This window comes from Miniopterus natalensis, chromosome 21, assembly GCF_054644295.1.
Source record: "Miniopterus natalensis isolate mMinNat1 chromosome 21, mMinNat1.hap1, whole genome shotgun sequence".
NCBI classification, from domain to species: domain Eukaryota; kingdom Metazoa; phylum Chordata; class Mammalia; order Chiroptera; family Miniopteridae; genus Miniopterus; species Miniopterus natalensis.
Window position 1 is genome coordinate 4,718,512 of NC_142101.1, and position 20,976 is coordinate 4,739,487.

The window sequence follows — 20,976 nt, forward strand, 5'->3', positions numbered from 1 at the left end:
TGCCCTCCTTTGTCCCCCTGCCCTCCTTTGTCCCCCTGCCTCGTGTCCCTCTGCCCTCCTTTGTCCCCCTGCCCTCCTTTGTCCCCCTGCCTCGTGTCCCTCTGCCCTCCTTTGTCCCCCTGCCCTCCTTTGTCCCCCTGCCTCGTGTCCCTCTGCCCTCCTTTGTCCCCCTGCCTTGTTTCCCTCTGCCCTCTCGCGTCCCAGTGATCACATCGTCCTCCACCCGGGAGTACACCGTGACAGAGCCTGAGCGGGATGGTGCTGCTCCCTCGAATGTCTACAGTTACCAGTGGCGCCAGACCATCACCTTCCAGGAGTGTGTCCACGATAGCTCCCGGCTCGCCCTGCCCAGCACCCAGCAGCTCTCGGTGGACAGTGTGTTTGTCCTATACAACCAGGAGGAGAGGATCTTGCGATATGCTCTGAGCAACTCCATCGGGCCTGTGCGAGGTAAGAGACGGCAGCTCAGACTGGGCATCGTGTACCTGCACGTCTCTCTGTGCTCTGGGACATACTGTTTTTTGTCTCCTACTCATTAAGAGGAAAATTATGTGAAAATATCTAACAGAAAAAAACTGTCTTGTTACCTGTGGTTCTTAGAAAGCCCATCTGTTTGGCTAACCGAAGGCCTCATTACTGTTTGGGGTGAAGGGTGCTCACCTGTGACTTACCTTACAGAGAGGGCCATCCAGGGCGGCAGCTGGCTCTGGAAGGGCTTTTTAAACACTGTAATACTCAACCCCGAAAGGAACATGTGGTCAGGGCCTAAGGAAATCCAAATAAAAGCCGCCGAAACGCAGACAGCCTACAGCAACCTGCCCCATGCCGGCAAGTTGTGGGTGCTTATGGCTACGTGGAAGGAGCCTGCATTTGGGGGAGCTACGGGGATCTCTGCCAGATTTCACGTGGTCCCAATCTTCAGGCCCCTGGGGTTTTGCATATCTGGGGTGCAGGCAGTAAGGTCTTGCTCTTTGTCAGTGACTTTGGTTCTGCTGCCGCACCCAGATCCCTTCTCCAGCTGATCAAGTCTGCCCTTGTCTAGCTCCACGGAGCAGGAGGGCACGTGGCTTCTCCTTCCTTTAGCAACTGTAGCTTAAGGCACCAGGGGTTGGCGCCTTTTTTGTGCAGTGGTGAGACGGTAGACACTGAGGCTTTGCCAGCCAGCCGGAGTCTGTCGCAGATCTCGGCACAGAAGCAGCCACTGACCGACGGCAAGCCAGTGGGTGTGCGGCTTCCGGGACACCTGCTTCACGACGGGGGCGGGGGGCCGGGGGCCTCGCTCTGTCTTGGAGGCGGCTGGCCTCCCGCCAGGCATTCCTGCCGCAAACACTGTCACTGCGCGCCTGTCGGCCGTACGGTAACACTGTCGTAAAAAGAGGTAAACCGCGGAGCTCGCGCGGTCTGAGAGCCGAGCCGCGGGCCTAAGCCTCCGGAAGTCAGGGGGCGGCCGGAAGTCGGGGCGCCGCGCGGGGACGCAGTGAGTCTGGAGCGGAAGCGAGGTCTGCGCGCGTTCCCTTCCCGCTCGGACTTTCAGTGGAGAGAAAGCGGTGAACTAGTGGTGGTCTTAGGACAGTGAGCCTTTCTTCCAGGTGACACAGTTTTGTCCCAGATTTTGCTGGTTCCCTGTTTTAAAACAAGCGCGTGGGGAGCAGGAGGGCCGCGGTGCCACCACAGAGATCAGGATCGTCCCAACCCACGCGTGGCTTAGGCGTATTCACGGGATTTGTAGTTCCCAGTAGTCTTCCTAATTTTACGATGTCCTCAGTGCCCTTCTTAGGCGTCGTGTTTTGTCTTTTACGGTCAATTCTGCGGTGGGAGCGCCCGCAGGTTGCTGCCCGGGCCCTGGCCCCAGGCCCACGGCCCACGGCCCAGGCTGGGCCTCGGCCCCGCCTCCCTCTCCGTGGCTGGAGAAGCCTGCGAGCGTTTCTGAGGACTCACTGTCTTTGTCTCTGCCCTCGCAGAAGGCTCCCCGGACGCCCTGCAGAACCCTTGCTACATCGGCAGCCATGGGTGCGACACCAACGCAGCCTGTCGGCCGGGCCCCGGGACGCAGTTCACCTGCGAGTGCTCCATCGGCTTTCGAGGAGACGGACGCATCTGCCACGGTACAGCCTCGGCCCTGACGCGGGGCGGCGGGGGTCCGCGGGGGACGCGTCCACGCCCTGTAACCCAGACTGTGCCGGAGGGGCGAGGCTCCGAGATGAGCACTGGTGGCATGGCCTCTAGGGCCCCCTGGAATGTTAGGGGCGCTGCCCCTTTATGTTGATCAGGTGCACTGCTCTAAGCCGCAGAGCAGAAAGTGTGAGGCCACACCCCACGCAGGTGCAAAGGGAAGCTAAGGTCAGGGCTGTTTATAACACGTGAAATACAAGGTTTCCAGGCACAGTTGCATGAGCCGCTTCACAGACACCATCTCAGTTAGTTCAGTAACTGTAATGAGATAGAGGCTTTCATTTCTGTCTTTTAAAAGTTATTTTAAATTATGGTAAAATACACATAATATAAAATTTACCATGTAAACATTTTTAAGCGTACAGCTCAGCAGCATTAAGTACATTCACCCTGTTCAACCATCACCACCATCGATCTCCAGAACTCTCTTCATAAAGCTCTGTTCCCATTAAACAACTTCCCATCCCCTTGCCCCCAGCCTCTGGCAACCACCATTCTACTTGCTATGAGTTTGCCTATTCTAGGGACCTCATATTTGTGGAATCATATAGTTATTGTCTTTTTGGACTGGCTTATTTCACTTAGCATAATGTTCTCAAGGTTCATCTATGTTGCAGCATGTGTCAGAACTTTATTCATTTTTAAGGCTGAATGATATCCCTTTGTATGCATATACTACATTTTTAAATTTATCTGTCAGTGGACACATGAGTTGCTTCCATTCTTTGGCTATTGTGAATAATGCGAATATTTGCATGGCTGTGCAAATCTGTCTTTGAGTCCCTGCTTTCAGCACTTTCAGGTTTATGTGCAGAAGTGGAATTGCTGCATCCTGGGGTAATCGTGTGCTTGGTTTTCTGAGGAACCACCATACTGTTTTCCATAGCAGCTGCACCATTTTTCATTCCCATTAACTGTGCAAGGGCTGCACTTTTCTCAACATCCTCGCCAACACTTATTTTCTGTTTCTTTGATAGTGACCATCCTACTGGGTAGGAAATCCATTCCTCTTGTTATATTTGGGAAATTGAAGCTCGTTCAAGTGAACTCATGCCTCTCACTAGAGTCTGTGACTCCAGTGTGTATATTATGCTGTCTTCTCATTGAACTTATTTTATTACTTATAATTTAGTTTCAGATACTTTCACATAGACAGCCTGATATTTACATGTTTGTTGTTAAATTGTAATCTGCTACCAAGGGGAGCTTAGTTGACTCCAAACTCAACGAAGAGTATGAAAACTAGAGGCATCTACTGTGAGAAAGTCCGATTCTTTTTTTTTTTTTTTTTCTTTAAATATATCTTTATTGATTTCAGAGAGAGGAAGGGAGAGGGAGGGAGAGAGACAGAAACATCAGTGATGAGAGTGTCATTGATCGGTTGCAGCCTGCAACCCGGACATGTGCCCTGATCGGGAATCGAACCCTGATTGCCTGGATCCCAGGTCGACGCTCAACTGCTGAGCCACGCCCGGCCAGGCAAGAATGTCCGATTCTTTAAGCTGTTCTACCTCAGTCTGCACCAGAGGGCTCACTAATAAACGTGAGATGCCCGGAAGAAGTCTCCCCAATGAAATGAGGGGTGTACACATGTACATTTGAGCAGCCCCTGTGAATGACTGTGGTATGAGAATCTGAGCCCAGCAGCCTTGGAATGTGGGAACAGTGCCTTAGGTCTGGAATCCAAAGCCTCCAGTTAATGGCGAACTTAGCATGCTGGTTTAATGTGAAGGTTAGAAGACCCTGCTGTCTTGGGTGTTGCTGTGTTTGCGTCAGAGTGAAATGGGAATAGGTTGCACAGTTGTTTAGCCGGCTTACTCATAACTTTGTACGTGTGGGGGAATTCAGTCTGAATCTCATCTGCCTTGTAACATCACTGGGGAGGGGATAAATTCTTACTCATCTCAGATCAGAGTTCCCCAGTGTTTCCCAAAAGAGCCTGATAGTCTTGAATGGTTGAATTTGCTCTGGGCAGTTTGAAGCAGCATAATACTGTGGTTGTGAAAGCAGAGCCCTCCCAGGGTTGAGAGGACAGGATGGACACCATGCAGGGGTGGGGCATCCCATTCCTCCAGTCTTTATGGAGCCCTCCTTCAACTTCGTAAGCCAGCTGGATAATAGTAAAGCATGGAGACACTTCACCTGCTGCTGCCGAACCCCAGCCTCTGCTGATTCCACTCTTGGTGCCTGAACTGGTCGTCGTAGGGGTGCTTGCTTCAACCAGTCATGCTTGCACGACCAGCCGTGCTTGATGTGATCTGTCACTGCCACTCTCTGATGCCTTCGCCCAGGAAGACAGGTGGCCTTGTGTGGACTTGCTTTTGTCCTGTGGTTAGCCCTCTTTCTGGCAGATTAGCACCGGGGAATGTGAGTACTTCCAGGCAGGCCATGTTTTTTTCAGGGTCACTAGAACGTGCCTCAGAGTGTCAGTACACTGAGACCCTAGGCTGTTGATAGGAAACTGCATTAAGCAGATCACTTCGTGTATTATTTTGGCCTGGGAAGGGCCTTAGGGGAGAATGAAGCACAGCCTTTGTGGTTCAGTGTGCACAGCATTAATAAGATGATAGGCAACACTGCAGGGCGGGTGTTGGTCAGACACTGCCCAGGGACCCTCCATGGTGCTTTGGAGATTTCCAGTTGAGTCACAGCTCTGCCTCTTGGCTCAATGGCTCCTGTATATTTCTCCACTGGGTTTCTGTAAAGGTAGTTTTGAATAAGCTCTCATAGAGTAATTTTGAATATGAACAGGCATTTAACAAATCCATCATGACATTCCTCTCAAAGAGCCTGGCCTTTATGAAAGGGACAAATTGGAGAAACTTAGAGTTGAAGATACGTGAAAAGTAGTCAAAAAGGGAGCAGTAATTAATTCCAAGAGTAATCTAGGATTTTTCTACTGGGTTAGAGAATGATTTATTTGAAAGGAAATCTCTTCCCAGAGAAGAGGTTGACCAGATACTGAATAGTAACAGTAATTTTCAAGCCGATATTGTGATGTTGTTTATGAGGGACAGTCATCACTAATTCACTGTTTCATTGAAGAAATGATTAAAGTCCTGGCCTCAGTTTAGAGAAGGGAAGATTTAAATTAGATGCTAGGAAGGATTTCCAAACTGCAAGGGCCATGAAATATTGGTGGGGAAATTGCTAAGGTCTTACTCTAAGAGAAGCTGTCACCAGCTCTTGTCATGCGTGTGGACCTGCATGGAGGTGGAGGTTGTGCTGAGGACCCCCATCCCACCGGTCCTCACACCCTGTCTGCAGTGGTTCTCCAGGTAGGCTGTGAGGGTCCAGTGCCTCTGTGATCTTCCAAGAAACTTTTGAAACATACTCCCTGTCCATAAAGCTTCCTGGGGAGAACGGAGCTTGGTGGTGATGTTCTTGTCCCTTGGATTGAAACCTGCTCTGTGCTCCCTCATGTGCTTTGGCAGTGGAGTGGCAGCCTTGGGGCCCTGCCGTCTGCACACGGCATCCAGATGTCTGTGCTGGAGTGTCCTGGGAGCTGTGGAGTGGGACAGTGGGAGCCAGAATGATCTCTTCTTCCCATGCTGGTGTCACCACAGCTGGTTGATGAGCTGTGAGGCGCACACTCGCTGAGCCCCCCATCTCCACGCTGCTCCTGCTGATGGAAGTGACCACCTTAGGAGGTGCTCTGTTCCTGAACCTCCCAGCTGTGCCTGGAACCGACATCTCGTGTCTGAATTTCACAGAAACATTCATTGCAGTATGTTTTCAAAAAGCTGAATACCATTTGGTTGGGTTTTTGCCTAGGTTGAGGTCCACTGGCAAGCTTTCTCTTATTATATGTAGTGATGTGTGGAGAGGTTTAAAACAAGTCTTCATTGTTTAAAAACTTGCTGTAGATATCGACGAGTGCTCAGAACAGCCCTCGGCATGTGGGAGCCACGCTGTCTGCAATAACCACCCAGGGACCTTCCGCTGCGAGTGTGTGCAGGGCTATCGGTTTTCTGAGGATGGCACGTGCGTGGGTAAGTTCTGTGTGTCTGATTTCCAGAATCTTTATTCACGTGGTGGATGTTAGTGCCTGTGGAACAGTGTGGCTGCAGGTAGCCATCCTGGCTGGGTGGAAGGCGTTGGAGTTGGGGGCAGTTTACAAAGCTGAATCTGATTTGTCCCTTTCCTCCAACTCCCTGGGGCGTCATATGTATAAGGAATCAGCGCTGTTACTGTTCACGCTAGTAACATCACCTCACCTGTTGCAAGCTTTGTATTTCTGTTTTTATAAAACTTTTTTTAATTCTTTTTTGTTTTGAACATGTGCAAAATTTATTCAGCTCATTAATTAATGAAGACACCAGTGGAGCATAAAATCATTTCAAAAAGACACTTTGAGGAACTACTTATAGGCCACTTGAAAGACAAAAAGAGGTATTAGAAAAAGAAAGTCTCTGACCGTATTTAGGAAGGGTCATTAGAACATGTGTTTGTCATTAGTTGAAGTATCAGCCCACTACATGTACTTTTTAACAGAAAAGTAGGAAACACATTCAACTGAAAGTATTTGCTGAAGGACACATCTGTCACGTCAATGTCAGGCAGCGCGACTCACCAGATGGGCCCTCAGGGAAGACCAGGAACCGTGCCTAATATGGATCATGACACGTTAGAGGTTTCGAAACTTACTTAAAAATTTGGACCTAGGAGCATGCAGGGTTGGGAAGCCAGAAAGCAAAGCTTGAGGCTACAGTCAGTCAGATGTCAGTAGCCAAGATCTTAATGAGCCATCAGGCCCCAAAGCTCAGGACAGATGAGAGTCAGATAGACTAAATCCAGGGCACAACCTAAGACACAGGAGAGCTTTGACCTTAGCCTGTACTCGACAGCCTTCACCTACCCACACTAAAATGAGGCTGTCTCTAGAAACCAGAAACTGATTCTTGATTTCTCAGTTTTTGTTACACCCCACTGACATCTCCCTGATGTTATTGAAAAGCATAAGACCTATTTTTGCATAAACAAGAATCTTAAGTCTCTTTTGCATTGATGAGTGGAGGTGATTTGAAAATTAATCATTGTAGGAAGTTAACCTGAGGAGCAGATATCTCTTGAAGTGACTACCCAGAACATGAACATTTTCTTCTAAGAATTACACCCCTCCCCCTTGCACATAAGGGTTGGTTCTGGCTGCTATGTTGATAGTGTACATTCCTACCCCTTCCGCAAAGCTGGTTGAACCAGGGGTGGTACCTAACACAAGTTGGGCCAGTCAACATTTCTATCCCCAGAAGTTGAAATTGGAATTCAGGAAGGCAAGTCAGTCTCCGCAAGTTGGTCAGACTGAGGGTATGCAAATGAAGGCACTACCAGACAGCGACCTTTTTCATGTTGCTCTCTGATGTGGTAGAGACTAGCCACATGTGGCCATTTAAGTTTAAATTAAATAAAATTGAAAATTAGGATCCTTACTTACCCCAGCCATATCAAGTGGTCAGTGGGCACCTGTGGCTAGTGACTACCATATTTAACAGTACAGATATAGAATATTTTGATTACTGAACAAGTTTTTTAAACAGCCCTGATTTACCACATGTTCAGAGAAGCAGAGAACACTTGTGTGCAGAGACAAGGGAAGAAAGTGGATCCATAGACAGAAGTAGAACCAAGAGACAAAGAAAAGGTGGAGATTAACTGTGTTTTCTACGCCTTTGTTCTAGTCTTGAGTATGTATCCCTGTAATAAATTCTCCTTTCTCACTTAAGCTGGTTTGTTTAGAATGTTTTACTTGCAACTCAGAGATGCTTAGTTAACATAACCTGAATCGTTTTAACCCTCCCCATTTTCTTTCTCAACACACTGTAGCACTGAATTACTTCGATAATTATTGCTATTTTTCCCCCTTCATTTTTATATCTACAATATGAGGGGTTTTTAACATTTATCTGCAGTAACAATTCCAAAATTTTACTGTGCAGGGAATATTAATTTTTAATTTTAAACCTTTAAATAATATGGGATAATTAGTTCATACAACCTATGGATAAAGCTTGGCTGGGGTAAGGTAAGGTGGTAGGTGTAGAATTAATTGGAGGGTGACTTGTTTATTTCCTCTATTAATTCTTTTGATTATTTTAATAGCTATTAAAATTAGACTTGTTTTCCCTTAAATTAGTCGCCTTGGGATTCCTGTGGAGGGGCCATCTTATTAGGCACTGCCTCAGATGAATTCTTTCTGATTTGCATCTAAAATTCCATTGGGGGCCATTCTACTTTTGGGTTTCAATTTTACAAGCCACAAGTAGTAACATAACTTCTGAGCCTTATCAAAGTAAGTGAACTGAGGTTATAAATGAGGCTAACTATGCTTTGAGTTGACGATGATTTGGTGATGATGATGATGGGCAAAGAAAGAGATTGTTTGAATTTTTCCATTTTTTCTTTCTGCTGCACTTTGAACTGTTGGTTCCAAGAATTTTAAGTTCAAAGATTCTTGGATAATTCCAGTCTGGAGGGCAGCGTGCTGAATGGGCCATCTGAATTCAACATTTCTTCCCAATTTAAAACAGATTTCTCTTTTACTGCCTCACTGACCTATCTCCTTGCCCTTCTTTGCTGTTATTAAACCCTAATGTGCTTTCTGTTTGCTCTGTCTCGAAGCTTGGATGAGGCTGCCGAGGTCGTAGGGTGAGGTGGAGTCTTGGGGGCTGGAGGGAACAGGCAGTTCTCATATTTTGAGTATGACCCAAACATCTGTGAGTTGAAAGAGGCCAGTCCCCTTTGCACAGAGTTGAGATTTCAGCTCTGCTAAAGTTGCTTCTATCTTTTTTTTTTTTTTTTTAACTAGAGAACAACAATTTCTGTGTATTTGGCCTGATTTCCCTTTTTGCTTTTTGAGATGGAGATTCAAGGGTTTATTTTTCCTGGCAACAACATCTACATTACATTTCAACTCAAATTTGGGTCGTGGGTCCTTTACGTCTTAGGTGGTAAAGTTCATGGTCCTGGGACAGGTATGTGTGGGGCAGGATGTCCTGGGTTTCTGGATCCAACCATTTTTGACGTCCATTCTCACTAGAGGGCCAGGCTAGGTGCAAATGTCTCTTCATAGGCATTTGATTTAGAGCAAGATACTTAACCTCTCTGGGCCTCAGTTCCTCACCTACAAAATGAGGCAGTTAGACTGCATCATGGGGGTACTATGTCCCATAAGCCCTTGGAGCTGACTCAGGAGCTGCTAATGAGGCTACAAGGAAGCCGTGGGCAGACTCTTATCCTCTGTCCCCAACCTTCATGCTTCCATTTCTTAATATGTCAAAATCTGAGCAAGATTTTCTTTGCATAATGGATCCCATTGCTCAGAAACAAGTGTGGAAACCATCTGAAGATCATGAAATTCCACTAAGACCTGGCATCATGAGGCTTCTCATTTCTCCCTCTGCCTTTAGACCCCATGCAGTTCTTTTTGCTGGGCCTTCACACCTTTCATTCGCTCCTCAGACTCACTGTGTGGAGAGATGGCTCACTGCGCCATACCAAGTCTGCCTAAATGCATCCAAACAAACTCTGGCTCTCACTGGATAACTCCGTGGTCAGTTTCACCTCTCCGGGAATTTCCTTATCAAGATAGGATCCGGGCTGGAAGGCTGGGTTGGGAAGGTTTCTCTCTGGGTCAGAGGAATCTGTTGTGGGAGGGCTACTTTGCGGACTTCCATATTTGGCAATTTCTGTACTCCTGTGACTTTCTCTTTTCTGCTGGGTAAAAACTTTTATGACTAATTGGAACATGCAGATTGGTGTCAGCTCACCTATAAATCACCTTGATGTGATGACATTGACACCCCCCTGAGCAAACAGTGGGGTTCTGTGACATGGCCTGGCATATGGAGGTGGGGGAAATTTGAGGTCCCACCAAGCCCTCATCGGGGCGTCCGTCAGCTGGGACCGGCCCGGGCTGAGCCTTGCCTCAGGAGTCCTGCTCTCTCCTTGCCTGTCGCGTTGTTGGGAAATTATTTTGAAGCATTAATTCTTGTGATCTTGTTCTCAGTGACTAGAGGCTGTGCGAGACCACCCTTTACACCCGCCCTTTGTCCTTTCTGATACGCGACTTCTCCCCAGCTTGGCCGCCTCAGCATCCCCTCCTTCTCCCTCATTCCCTCGTTTGCCACCCAGCAGCCTGCCAGTGTCTCTCGGGGACCACTGTCAGGTGGGTCAGGTGGGCGGCAGCACCTCAGAGCCAGCCACCTGCTCTGATCTTTCCATATCAGGTACAGTCCTAGAAAAGTGAAACCTCAACTTACAGTTTAATTCAATTAATTTTTAATTCCCATTTTGAGCCCAATTTTCTCTACTTTCCAAAACTTTCCCTCCATCCCACCCTGCAGCTTTCCATTGGTTGAAGAGCTGGAAATTGCCATTCGGAGGGTCAGGAGCCCCGAGGACAGCACAGCTGGGCGCACTGGTGTCCCCGCTGGTGTTTCAGGTCTCCTTCACGTGGGTGGGGTGGCAGTGTCTCTCTTGTGATGGGCCAGTGACTGCCCTGGTTTTAAAATTACTCCTCCTTGAATGAACATAAATCAGAAGAACCATTGAGAAGCTCCGTTTGTGTGAGGACTGGGGAAAGCAACCTGGGTTGTCAAGAGCCTCGGGAAATACTTTCCTTTTAATTGATGTGAAACATTCCCTAAAAAATGCTCTATTTATTTTAAAAATGAAAAAGGTAGAACTAAACTGTAAAGTTGACTTTTAAAGCTTATGTAAGAAGAAAATTCCTTTGGTGTGATTTAAAACATTAAATTATAAACTGCTTTTTTCGATCGGTGATTTAAGGAGTATAGAAACCCCTGTGTGAAGGTGACAGCTGGGCAGAGGACCTGAGGATCTGCACGTGCCTGCAGTGAGGGCCTCTGTCCTTGAGGGTGGGGGCAGGGGAGGCTCTGAGCAAACATTTGAAATAAGAGATAGAGAAAAGAAAGTACAGGGAGGCTTATCTCCTGGTGGTTTTCTGTCTGAATAGATCCTTCCCACCTCTTAGGCGTTACAGTTCTTCGAGAGTGTTCCCTTTCACACTTTGTAAGCTGATGGAGTTGGCAGGGTACCTAGAGACAGGAGGAGTATTAGAAGTGATGGGAAGGGAGGGAAGAGAACAGGGTCCAGGGAAACGGGAGTGTGTCCTTGGACTGGTAGGTTTTTTCGGGTTACTGTTTTTCAGACAGAAATTGGGACCATTTGTAGCAAATTAAACTCCAACTGCCTGTTGGTTCACAAGACTTGATGTGGTGGTGCCAGTCCCACAGGAGTTAGTCGACAATCTTGACTCGGGAGCCTAAGCTGCTGAGTGCACAGGCTGGGCCTCCAGCTGCCAGCACTTTGCTAACCTCGCGTCTGGCAGACTTTGGAGAATATCCTGGTCTGTATCTGTTCTCTGACAGTGCGCACAGTGCTCTGTCTCGAAGCACGGGAGCCAAAATAAAGTGGATAATCTTGGGAAGACCCATTGAGGAGGACGGGACATCCTGCGTCTGGGGTAATCCAGACCGTAGGCTTCCTTGGAGGGAAGGAAGGGTTCTGTTCTGATGTTGTGAGGGACCAGACTCCATCCTGGTCTTAGAGCTTTAAAACCAGAGGCTAAATGGTGTCGTGGGGCCTGCAGAGTACCTGAACCAGCCACTGGAAACCATCCCCAGACCTCAGCCCTTGGCTTCCATCTTGGTGGTGGTGGTTGTTGTTGATACTCACCCAAGGATATATTTTCCATTGATTTATAGAGAGGATGGAAGGTGGGGGAGAGAAAGAAACATCAGTGTGAGAGAGACACACCGATTGGTTGCCTCCTGCATGTGCCCCAACCAGGGCCGGGGATTGAACCTGCAACCAGGTATGTGCCCTTGACTGGGAATCGAACCCACGACCTTTCAGGGCGTGGCGGTGTGGCCGACACTCTAACCACTGAGCCACATCGGCCAAGGCATTGACTTCCATCCTGAGGCAAGAGCACGGATGGGGTATTGTTGGCTCGCTTCCATGTCACTCACCCACTTCCTGAACCCTCATTCCATGAGTTGTGTCATCAGGACCCGTAGAAAACAATAGTCCCATTTACTGGGCCTCCCTGTGCTCAGCCTATTGGAGTAATTCCTGTTCCATAGAGAAAGAGTGTGAGGCTCTGGGGGTTTAGGATTTACACAGGCCATGTGGTGGACACATGCACACCTGGTAGAAACCCAGGGCTGCCTCCTCCAAAAGCCCCACTGTCTTTCTCGCATACCTGCCCACTGCCCTAGAAGTTCATTTCTCCTTCCTTGGTGGGAAATGGGTGGCCTTGACCTCAGCATTCACAGTGACCATCCCACCTGCCCAGTGAGCCCCAGTTGAAGACACTGTGCAGAAGTCTCAGATCCTTAGCTCCAAACATTCCACCAGCAGAGTTGCCCTAGGGAGTGTGGGCCTGCGATGTTTCACCTCCACACCCAGATGACAGGGAAGTTGGGTGTGAGATTGGTGTGGAGAGTGGACCCACACAGAGCCCTGGGGTGAAACTGAGGTGGAAGCTAGGATGAGTGACCAACCCTGGTGTCATTCTGTGAGGCCTAGTCAAAGGCTGAGTCCAGGTGAGAGGAAATAGGAGACTGGTACCAGCCCTGTGGGAAACAGGATGTGAAGCCTGAGAGATGCTGGAGGCCTGGGCTCCAGGCACCGCCCCCTAGTGGACTAAACCACTGTTGTGGAGGGACCTGGGAAGGCCACTGGGACTTCTTAGGGCCTCCCTTCTGAACATTGTGTCCACTTGTGTTTGAAGCTGTCGCGGACCAGCGCCCTATCAACTACTGCACGACAGGCCTGCATGACTGCGACATACCCCAGCGGGCCCAGTGCGTCTACACGGGTGGCTCCTCCTACACCTGCTCTTGTCTGCCAGGCTTCTCTGGGGACGGCCGGGCCTGCCAAGGTGTGTGGGGACTCTGATTTTTCTCTCTGTATAACCTGAAAAAAATGCCCTGTGGGGTACTTATCATATGCTAATTACCGGCTCACCCTGAGTTTAAAAGAGTTGTTCTCTCAATTCTGTTGGTGAATGGGCTGCATTTTGTCTTTCTCTAGTAGTTTGAACTATGCATTTTCTTTTGGGGACTGTTCTTATTGGGGAAAACACTTGGCCTCCCCCCTGGTGTTTTGTTCTGTGTGACTTGCTCGTTCAGGCAGCAGTTATACACCTGCTGTCTGCTAGGAACTGGGGAGGGGAGGATTGTCTTTTACGAAAAGAAAAACCATCCTTGCATTCATGGAGCTTAAAGTCCAGCCATTTATTTAATAAGGTGTGTAGCCATTCACCTGGCCTGCTCTAATCATCTCCAAAAAGATGAGCTTTGCTTATTGAATAAAAGAGTGGAATAGAGAGCAAATGACCCCACAGAACTCTCAGACCTGAACAGTCCTGCGCTGGCCACCAGGGCTCTGTGGATAATTTAGGTAAATAACTGTCAACATAGTGCCCCAGTCCCTTGTTCTGCTGGATTACTTAGCTTTATACCACGAAGTATTTCTGAAAAGTCCAAGGTTTTCTAGGATAGATTATAATTTCTGAGAGACTGTCTCTTCATTACTGACCATGTGAATTTTCTCTAGTCACTGAGGTTTTCTGTCCAGCAGTTAATCTGTCTGCAAACCCTCAGACATTTTTGAAGCCCTCATTTATGATGAGAAGAAGCATTTTATAATACAAAAGAATCCTTCCTTTTTTCCGTTTGATGAAAACATTATCATCAAAGTGAAACAGTTTGTAAATGCACAAGATAGACATTGGGGAGTTACTGGTTTGATAATTAATGTTGGGTGAATTTTAAATCACTGTTACCAGATCAGAAACAGGTTCCCATAGAGTTGAGCAAGTGGCTTAAATTGCTGTGTAAACTGTGGATTCCAGAAGAAATCTCATTGTCCTGGGGCCTGGGGCAATTTTGCAGATGTGGATGAATGCCAGCCAAGCCGCTGTCACCCTGATGCCTTCTGCTACAACACTCCGGGCTCCTTTTCATGCCAGTGCAAACCTGGTTACCGGGGAGATGGCTTCCGCTGCATGCCTGGAGGTAAGGTGCTAGGACATTTGGAGTCAGTGGGCCGGTGCCATATGGGTGAGTACTGAGTACATGGCCCTGGGAGGGAAGGTGAGGTGGGGATGTGTGAGGCTCCATGGCAGTCCTGAGGGCTGTTGAGGTAAATCAGAGCGTGGCTGCAGTGAACAGGCATGCAGGTTGTGTACTGCTAACTACAGGGGGTACCAAGCATGAACCATCCTATACTGGCAGCCTGGAGTCTGGTTTTTCTGGTAACTTGAGTCAGCAGTGCAGGGTAAGAACTGGTCTGTAGCAGTCAGGTTCTCCAGAGAAACAGAATAATAGGATGTATGTATAAATATATATATTTATATTAAAGAGATTTAGTATAAGAAATTAGCTCACATGATTATAGAGGCTAGAAAGTCCCAAGATCTGCACTGGCCAGCTGGAGACAGGAGAGTTGACGGGGTAGTTCCAGTCTGAATGCTGGCAGGCTCGAGACCAGAAAGCCAATGTTTTCATTTGAGTCTGAAGGCAGGAAAAAGTCCATGTCCCAGTCGTTAGGTCATCAGTCCTTTTTTCTTTTTTTAATGTTTTTATTGATTTCACAGAGAGGAAGGGAAGAGATAGAAACGTCAATGATGAGAGTCATTGATTGGCTACCTCCTGCACACCCCCTACTGGGGATTGACCCCCCCCCCCCAACCTGGGCATGTGCTCTGACTGGGTGGTTCATAGGTCAACGCTCAACTACTGAGCCACGCTGTCTGGGCAAGAATTCTTTCTTACTTGGGGAAGGTCAACCTTTTTGTTCTGTTGTGGCTTTCTACTGATTGGGTGAGGCTCACCCTCATTAGGAAGGGCAGACTGCTTTACTCAGTCCATAGAGTTAAAGATTAATCTCACCCAAAACACCCTCACAGAAATACCCAAATAATGGTTGACCACATATCTGGGCTCTCTGTGGCCCAGTCAAGTGAGTGCATAAAATTAACCATTGCAGGTTCCTGGAGCTGTGTGGAATAGAACTAGGCTGGGGTGAGAGCAGGGGTGAATGGTTACCAGTTGGGGAAAGATGCAGGCTGGGGCCTCCATAGAATTGTTGGTGTTATGTGTTACATCTGGGCTGTGCAGCTTCTAAGGTTGCCTGCTGACCTAAGACCTGAGTGGAATCTCATTAGATCATAAGGACAGCGATAGCCTGAGGTCAATACCAGGAACTCGGGAAGCACTCAACAGAGGTTGTGGGATGAATAGGTATAATTGGCTGCCATTTGTGGAACCTACTGTGTACTTAGTGCTTTACGTATACTATTTCATATATTGTTTACAGTCACCTTTTAAAAGTAGGCGCTATTACTATCTACATTCATGCTAAAACTTAGAGATAAAGGCGCAGCCGAGGTCTCACAGGTAGTAAGGGTTAGGTCTGACTCAAACTTGGCCTGTCAGATGGACCCCAGCCTGGATGCAGCCTGATAACCATGTGGGATCCTGTCATGAGAGTAACCATGTATTTGACTGGAGTTAGCCAGTCATGTTACTGATTATTTTTAATTACTGCTGCTGCTATTGGCCAGACAGGTTTATGCCACCATGTTTCAATAAGAGATCTAAGTGGAAAGTTCCATTTCACCACTTTTTTAAGCAATTAATAACTATATCAGTGTCTGTCCCCTTCGCTAGCCTGTCAGTGCCCTGAGGACAGGATGTGTGTGCATTCTAGTTTGTATTTTTATTAATTAGGGGGGGGGGAGTGAGAAACATTGATGTGAGAGAGAAACATCGGTCAGATGCCTCCCACATGCAGCCCAACTAGGGATTGAACCTGCAACTTAGGTATGTGCCCTGACCAGGAATCAAACCTGCTGCCATTTGGTGTATGGGACTACGCTCCTTGGAACCATCTGAGCCACCCAGCCAAGGCTGTGTATTTTATTTTTATATCCCCAGTAACCAGTGGAGTATGTGGCCCATGGTGGGGCTCACAGCTGTCTAGAGTTGTTGAAGAAATAAAGGAATGCACCAGTTTCCACTCCTACCAGCAGCATTTATCCACACTCAGCAGGACTGAGTGTGACCAGTTTTTAGGATAGTTGATCATCCAAAAGGAGAAAACTTTCAGATTAAAGTTTAAATTTTGATATAACTACTTGTTGCTGGTCTAAGTTGTTTTCTGCTTAGAACAATGATCAGTAAGCTACTACTCATAGGTCAAATCCTGCCCACCTGTTTCTGTAAATAAAGTTTTATTGGAACACAGTTGTGCTTGTTTGTTTATGTATAGTCTGGCTGCCTTCATTCTACAAAGGCTGAGTTCAATTTGTGGCAGAGTCTGTAAAGGCCCACAGAGCCTGAAGTGTTTACCACCTGGCCCTTGACAGAAGTTTTCCAACCCCCGGCCTAGATGAACCCAGGCAGGGCCACCATTCTGTTCCTGAAAATATGGGTAGAAACTGTAGTAATGCCCAGAGACTCTGATCAGCAAGTTGCACAGAGAAGACTTCGTGATAATTTGAGTGGAGACATTCCAGTTGCTATTAACAATGACTAACATTCATTATTTCCTTCGGCTTCCTTCACATCTCCAGTTCAAAAAGAAGTTCTTTTAAACCTGACTCCTTGTCCCCCCTTTAAGGCTCTGTTGACTAAACAAACAAATCCAGACCTGCAGGCTGGGATGTAAGGAGGGACCAGGATGAAACCAGTAACAGCTACTTGCTAGGATTGTTTATGTAGTTAATCCTGTTCTTTTAAGAAAGTCAACATCCAGTTATATACTAGTGAGAATGTGCACTAGAAAATATAGTATTGTTTGTAACCTAAAGAAATCTAAATGACTATCAACAGAAGGAATGGACAAATGAGTTTTGGGACATTTCACACAATTGAAATAATATACAGCAGTTAAAATGAGTAAACTAGAATTAATGGGTAAATCTCAAACATGCTGAGCAAAAAAAAAGTTACAAAAGGATATATGCAGTATGATCCCATTTATATAAAATATGACCCTTTATGGAAATAAACCGATGCATGTGTACCCATATGTAATAAAACATAAAATGGCCCAGCTGGTGTTGCTTAGTGGTTGAGCATCGACCTAGGATCCGGGAGATCGTGCTTCGATTCCCAGTCGGCACATGCCCGGGTTGCAGGCTCGATCCTTGGTAGGGAGTGTGCAAGAGGCAGCCAACCAATGACCCTCATCATTGATGTTTCTCCCTCTCCCTCTCTCTTCCTCTCTCTGAAATCAGTAAAAATATATTTTAAAAAAGAGAAAAAGGAAAACATAAAATGCACGCATGGGAATGAGAGACAACAGCTGGAGAAGAAGGTTCCCCGGATGGTGACAGAGAGGGAATGGGTCAGGTGGGCAGGGCTACACAGGGGCTGCATTTATGTTCTAATGGGTCTGTTTCTAGCATGATTATGAACATATCATATTTTTCTGAAGTCTGTATGACTAAATATTTTATGAACTATTAACAGAAAAGTAATGTGTATTGTCATCTGGACTCCTCTTGCCAGACAATGAAGTGCAGAGATTAGACAGTTGGCATTTACTTGGCACTGACTCTCCGCAGCGGGGCTAATTCAAAAATACAACTGAACTGGCTTTAAGGGTGAGTCAGTTAAAGCCATGACTACTGCAGTGTCAACAGGCAAAACAGAAGTTATGATTCCCCACCCCTGCCCACCCCCATCCTCCCGAGCTCTGCCCCACAACCACATGTATTTTGAAGTCAGTTCAATGGGCTGCTAGCACCATTTTCTTTAAATGAAATGGGATGAAACAAAGTAAGGAAATATCAGAGTATGTAGAGTGTATGTAGTAGGAATAAATATTGTTTTATGAAAGGATACTTGCATATATGCTTGTACTTGCATGGAAGAGCGTGCGCGTGTGAGAGAGAGAGAGAGTGTGTGTGTGTGTGTGTGTCTGTCTGTCTGTCTGTCTGTGTGTATGTACTGAATTGCCGAGTGGGTCACGGTCAGAAAGTTTGAAAGCTGCCATATCAGTTATCTTTTGTTGTGTAACAAATTTTCTTCAAAGTTAGCTTCAAGCAATAAACATCTATTATCTCACAGTTCTGCGGGTTAGGAACCCAGGAGCAGCTTCAGTGTGGGGCCTTGTTCAGGGTCTCTCATGAGGTTGTCAAGACATTAGCCAGAGGGAGCTGCAGTCTTCCCTGAGGTCCATCTGGGGCTGAAGAGCCCACGTGGTGTTGGCAGGCCTCAGTTCTTCGTGGACCGTGGACCAAAGACCTTGTTTCTCATAGCACAGGGCTGCTGAAGTGTCTTCAAGACCTGGCAGCCAGCTCCCTCCAGGGCAAGTGAGAGAGAACCCAAGATGGAAGCCTTTTGTAACCTAATCTTGGGAGTGACAATGCTGTCACTTCTGCTGATACTATTAGTCACAGGCCCGTCCTCAGCAGTGGGAAAGGGAACTGCGTTAAGTGTGAGAGTACCGTGAGGTAGAGATTGGGGGCCATCTTGGAAGCGGGCTACCACGGCCACGACCTTGCCTGGACAGTGTCTGGGGGAAAGTCACTGACTAGTTTGGGGAGGTGGGGAGCTTATTAGAGGATCAAAGAGGAGTCTAAAAAGTCTAGGGCTGCCCGGCGGGCGTGGCTCAGTGGTTGAGCATCATCCTAGGATCTAGGAAATCACAGTTCGATTCCGGGTCAGGGCACATGCCTGGGTTGCGGGGCTCGATCCTCAGTGGGGGGCACACAGGAGGCAGCCGATCAGTGACTCTCTAATCATTGATGTTTCAGCTCTCTCCCTTCCTCTCTCTGAAATCAATAAAGATATATTTAAAATAAAAATAAAATAAAGTCCTGGGCTGGAGATGTAAAGCCTGGTCCTGAAGGGCAAATACCAAGCCTGTGGAATCTGAGCACCTCTCCTCACGCTGGGCACCAGTCACACACACATACCAGCCCACTGTATCGGGCTCACACCGCACATCCTACAGAGAAAGATAATTAAAGAGATCAGGAAGTAGGACTGCAGGGAAGATGAAACATTTAGGACAGTATAACTAAAAGGGGAGAAAACTGCGGATCAAGAGAATGTACACTTAGTTTGTTACGTGTGGTTGTTTGTGTTACAGTTTGTACTTTATTTTAACAAACCTGATGTCAGAAAAGGAATTTCCTAGTTATACCTAGAATGGACTCTAGAACTTCTGTAATTTATCTCCTTTGTTTTATAAATAAGGAACACAAGGCCTGAGTATTTTCTTAGTTTACAAAAAGATTTCTTGAACTTTTTATGTAAAATAATTTTTATAGAAATTTTCTCAAAATTGAGTAAGACCTTTTTTTTTTTTAAATAGCTTTTTTTTTTTTTAATATATCTTTATTGATTTCAGAGAGAGGAAAGGAGAGGGAGAGACAGAGATAGAAACCTCAATGATGAGAGAGTCATTGATCGAGCCCACGGCCGGGCATGTGCCCTGACTGGGAATCGAACCCTGATTGTCTGGATCCCAGGTCAACGCTCAACCGCTGAGCCACGCCCGGCCAGGCGAGCAAGACCTTTTTAAAAGAAAAATATCCTTAAGGCATCCAGTGTAGGCTTAGATTGTTTTTATTATGGATAAATCTAGGGATCAACTTCTTTTACAACTGTAAAAGCAAAACATTTATAAAGTAAATTATAAATTATAGTTTTCCAGTCAACCTTCATTTAATGAAATCTGCATTCCTGCTGTTGGCTCCCCTGCGTAATTCCAGTCAGCCTGCAGAGAAGCTGTGAGATTTCTCCTTTGAGAGACAACAGCAAAGACTTTCCTTGACCCCACACCCGTCTCTCACCGCCATCCCAGTTCCAGCCTCTCCTTTGTGATTTAATCCCTCATAAGGGTTGTCTGGAGTTGCTGCACCCGCTTCGTCTTCTCACATTCTCTCTTTTTATCCTACCTTTTTATTGTTAAATAAAACAGATACTGAGAGTCAGACAGAACAAGTGTACAGCCCAAGGAGTGATTCTAAGGTGACCCTGTAACTACCACATGGGACAAGAAGCAGGACTTGACCAGCAGCCCCAGAAGCCCCTTCTGGTGCTTTGTCCCAGTCAGCCTCCTCCCTCTCCCCAAAAGTCACAACTAACTTGACTTTTACAGCAGTTACGTCCTTGCATTTCTTCATAGTTTATCACACGTGTGCATTCCTAAGCACTATACATTTAGTGTTGCTCATCTTTTCATCTGTAGTTCCCTCTTCCAGCCCCCCCTCCTTTGCATTTTGTGTATTGAAGCCTTGGAGCTGTGGAATTTCCCACCGTCTGGGTTTTGCCGATGGTACACACACTCCTGGCGCAGTCCAACGTGCTCTTCTACCCTAATGTCTGCAGACTGGCAGCTGGGTCCAGAGGCTTGATCGGACTCAGGTTCAGTCCTTTGGCAAGACAGTAGGTGGTGTATTACCTTCCATCAGAAGCACATGAAGCCTGCTTGTCTCGTGATGTTAGGAGCCATTTATGATTCTGGCCTAGACCTGTTCATTTCTAGGGAGTGGCACATGGTGAGATCTGTCCGTTCTTTCTCATTTGTGAGTTGAACTTGATGCTCATTTCTTAGGTCTTTTCATTTTTACTGGGTGGCAAAAGGTGATAAGTCTAAGTGTATTATCATGTGTGTTTTCATTTGTTAGTTGAGTACTTACAAAAAATGCTCCCCTCATCTACTCTTTAGTTTGCCCAGTGGTACATTTCATAAAGGAAAGTCAGGAGAGATGCTTGGGTCTTACCCTTACTTAGTAGTTGTCAGGATAGCAGATTG

The 20,976-nt window shown here is 46.9% G+C and overlaps 1 protein-coding gene across 1 annotated transcript in view; it reads left to right on the plus strand.

Moving 5' to 3' along the window:
• The window catches only part of NID1 (nidogen 1), a 72,257-nt gene that overhangs the window by 33,621 nt on the left and 17,660 nt on the right, over positions 1 to 20,976 (plus strand). The window contains exons 8-12 of the mRNA XM_087828888.1: positions 205 to 450; positions 1,962 to 2,105; positions 6,039 to 6,164; positions 12,929 to 13,078; positions 14,094 to 14,216. Of these exons, the coding sequence (XP_087685014.1) occupies positions 205 to 450; positions 1,962 to 2,105; positions 6,039 to 6,164; positions 12,929 to 13,078; positions 14,094 to 14,216 (789 nt within the window). The remainder of the gene's footprint in view (positions 1 to 204; positions 451 to 1,961; positions 2,106 to 6,038; positions 6,165 to 12,928; positions 13,079 to 14,093; positions 14,217 to 20,976) is intronic.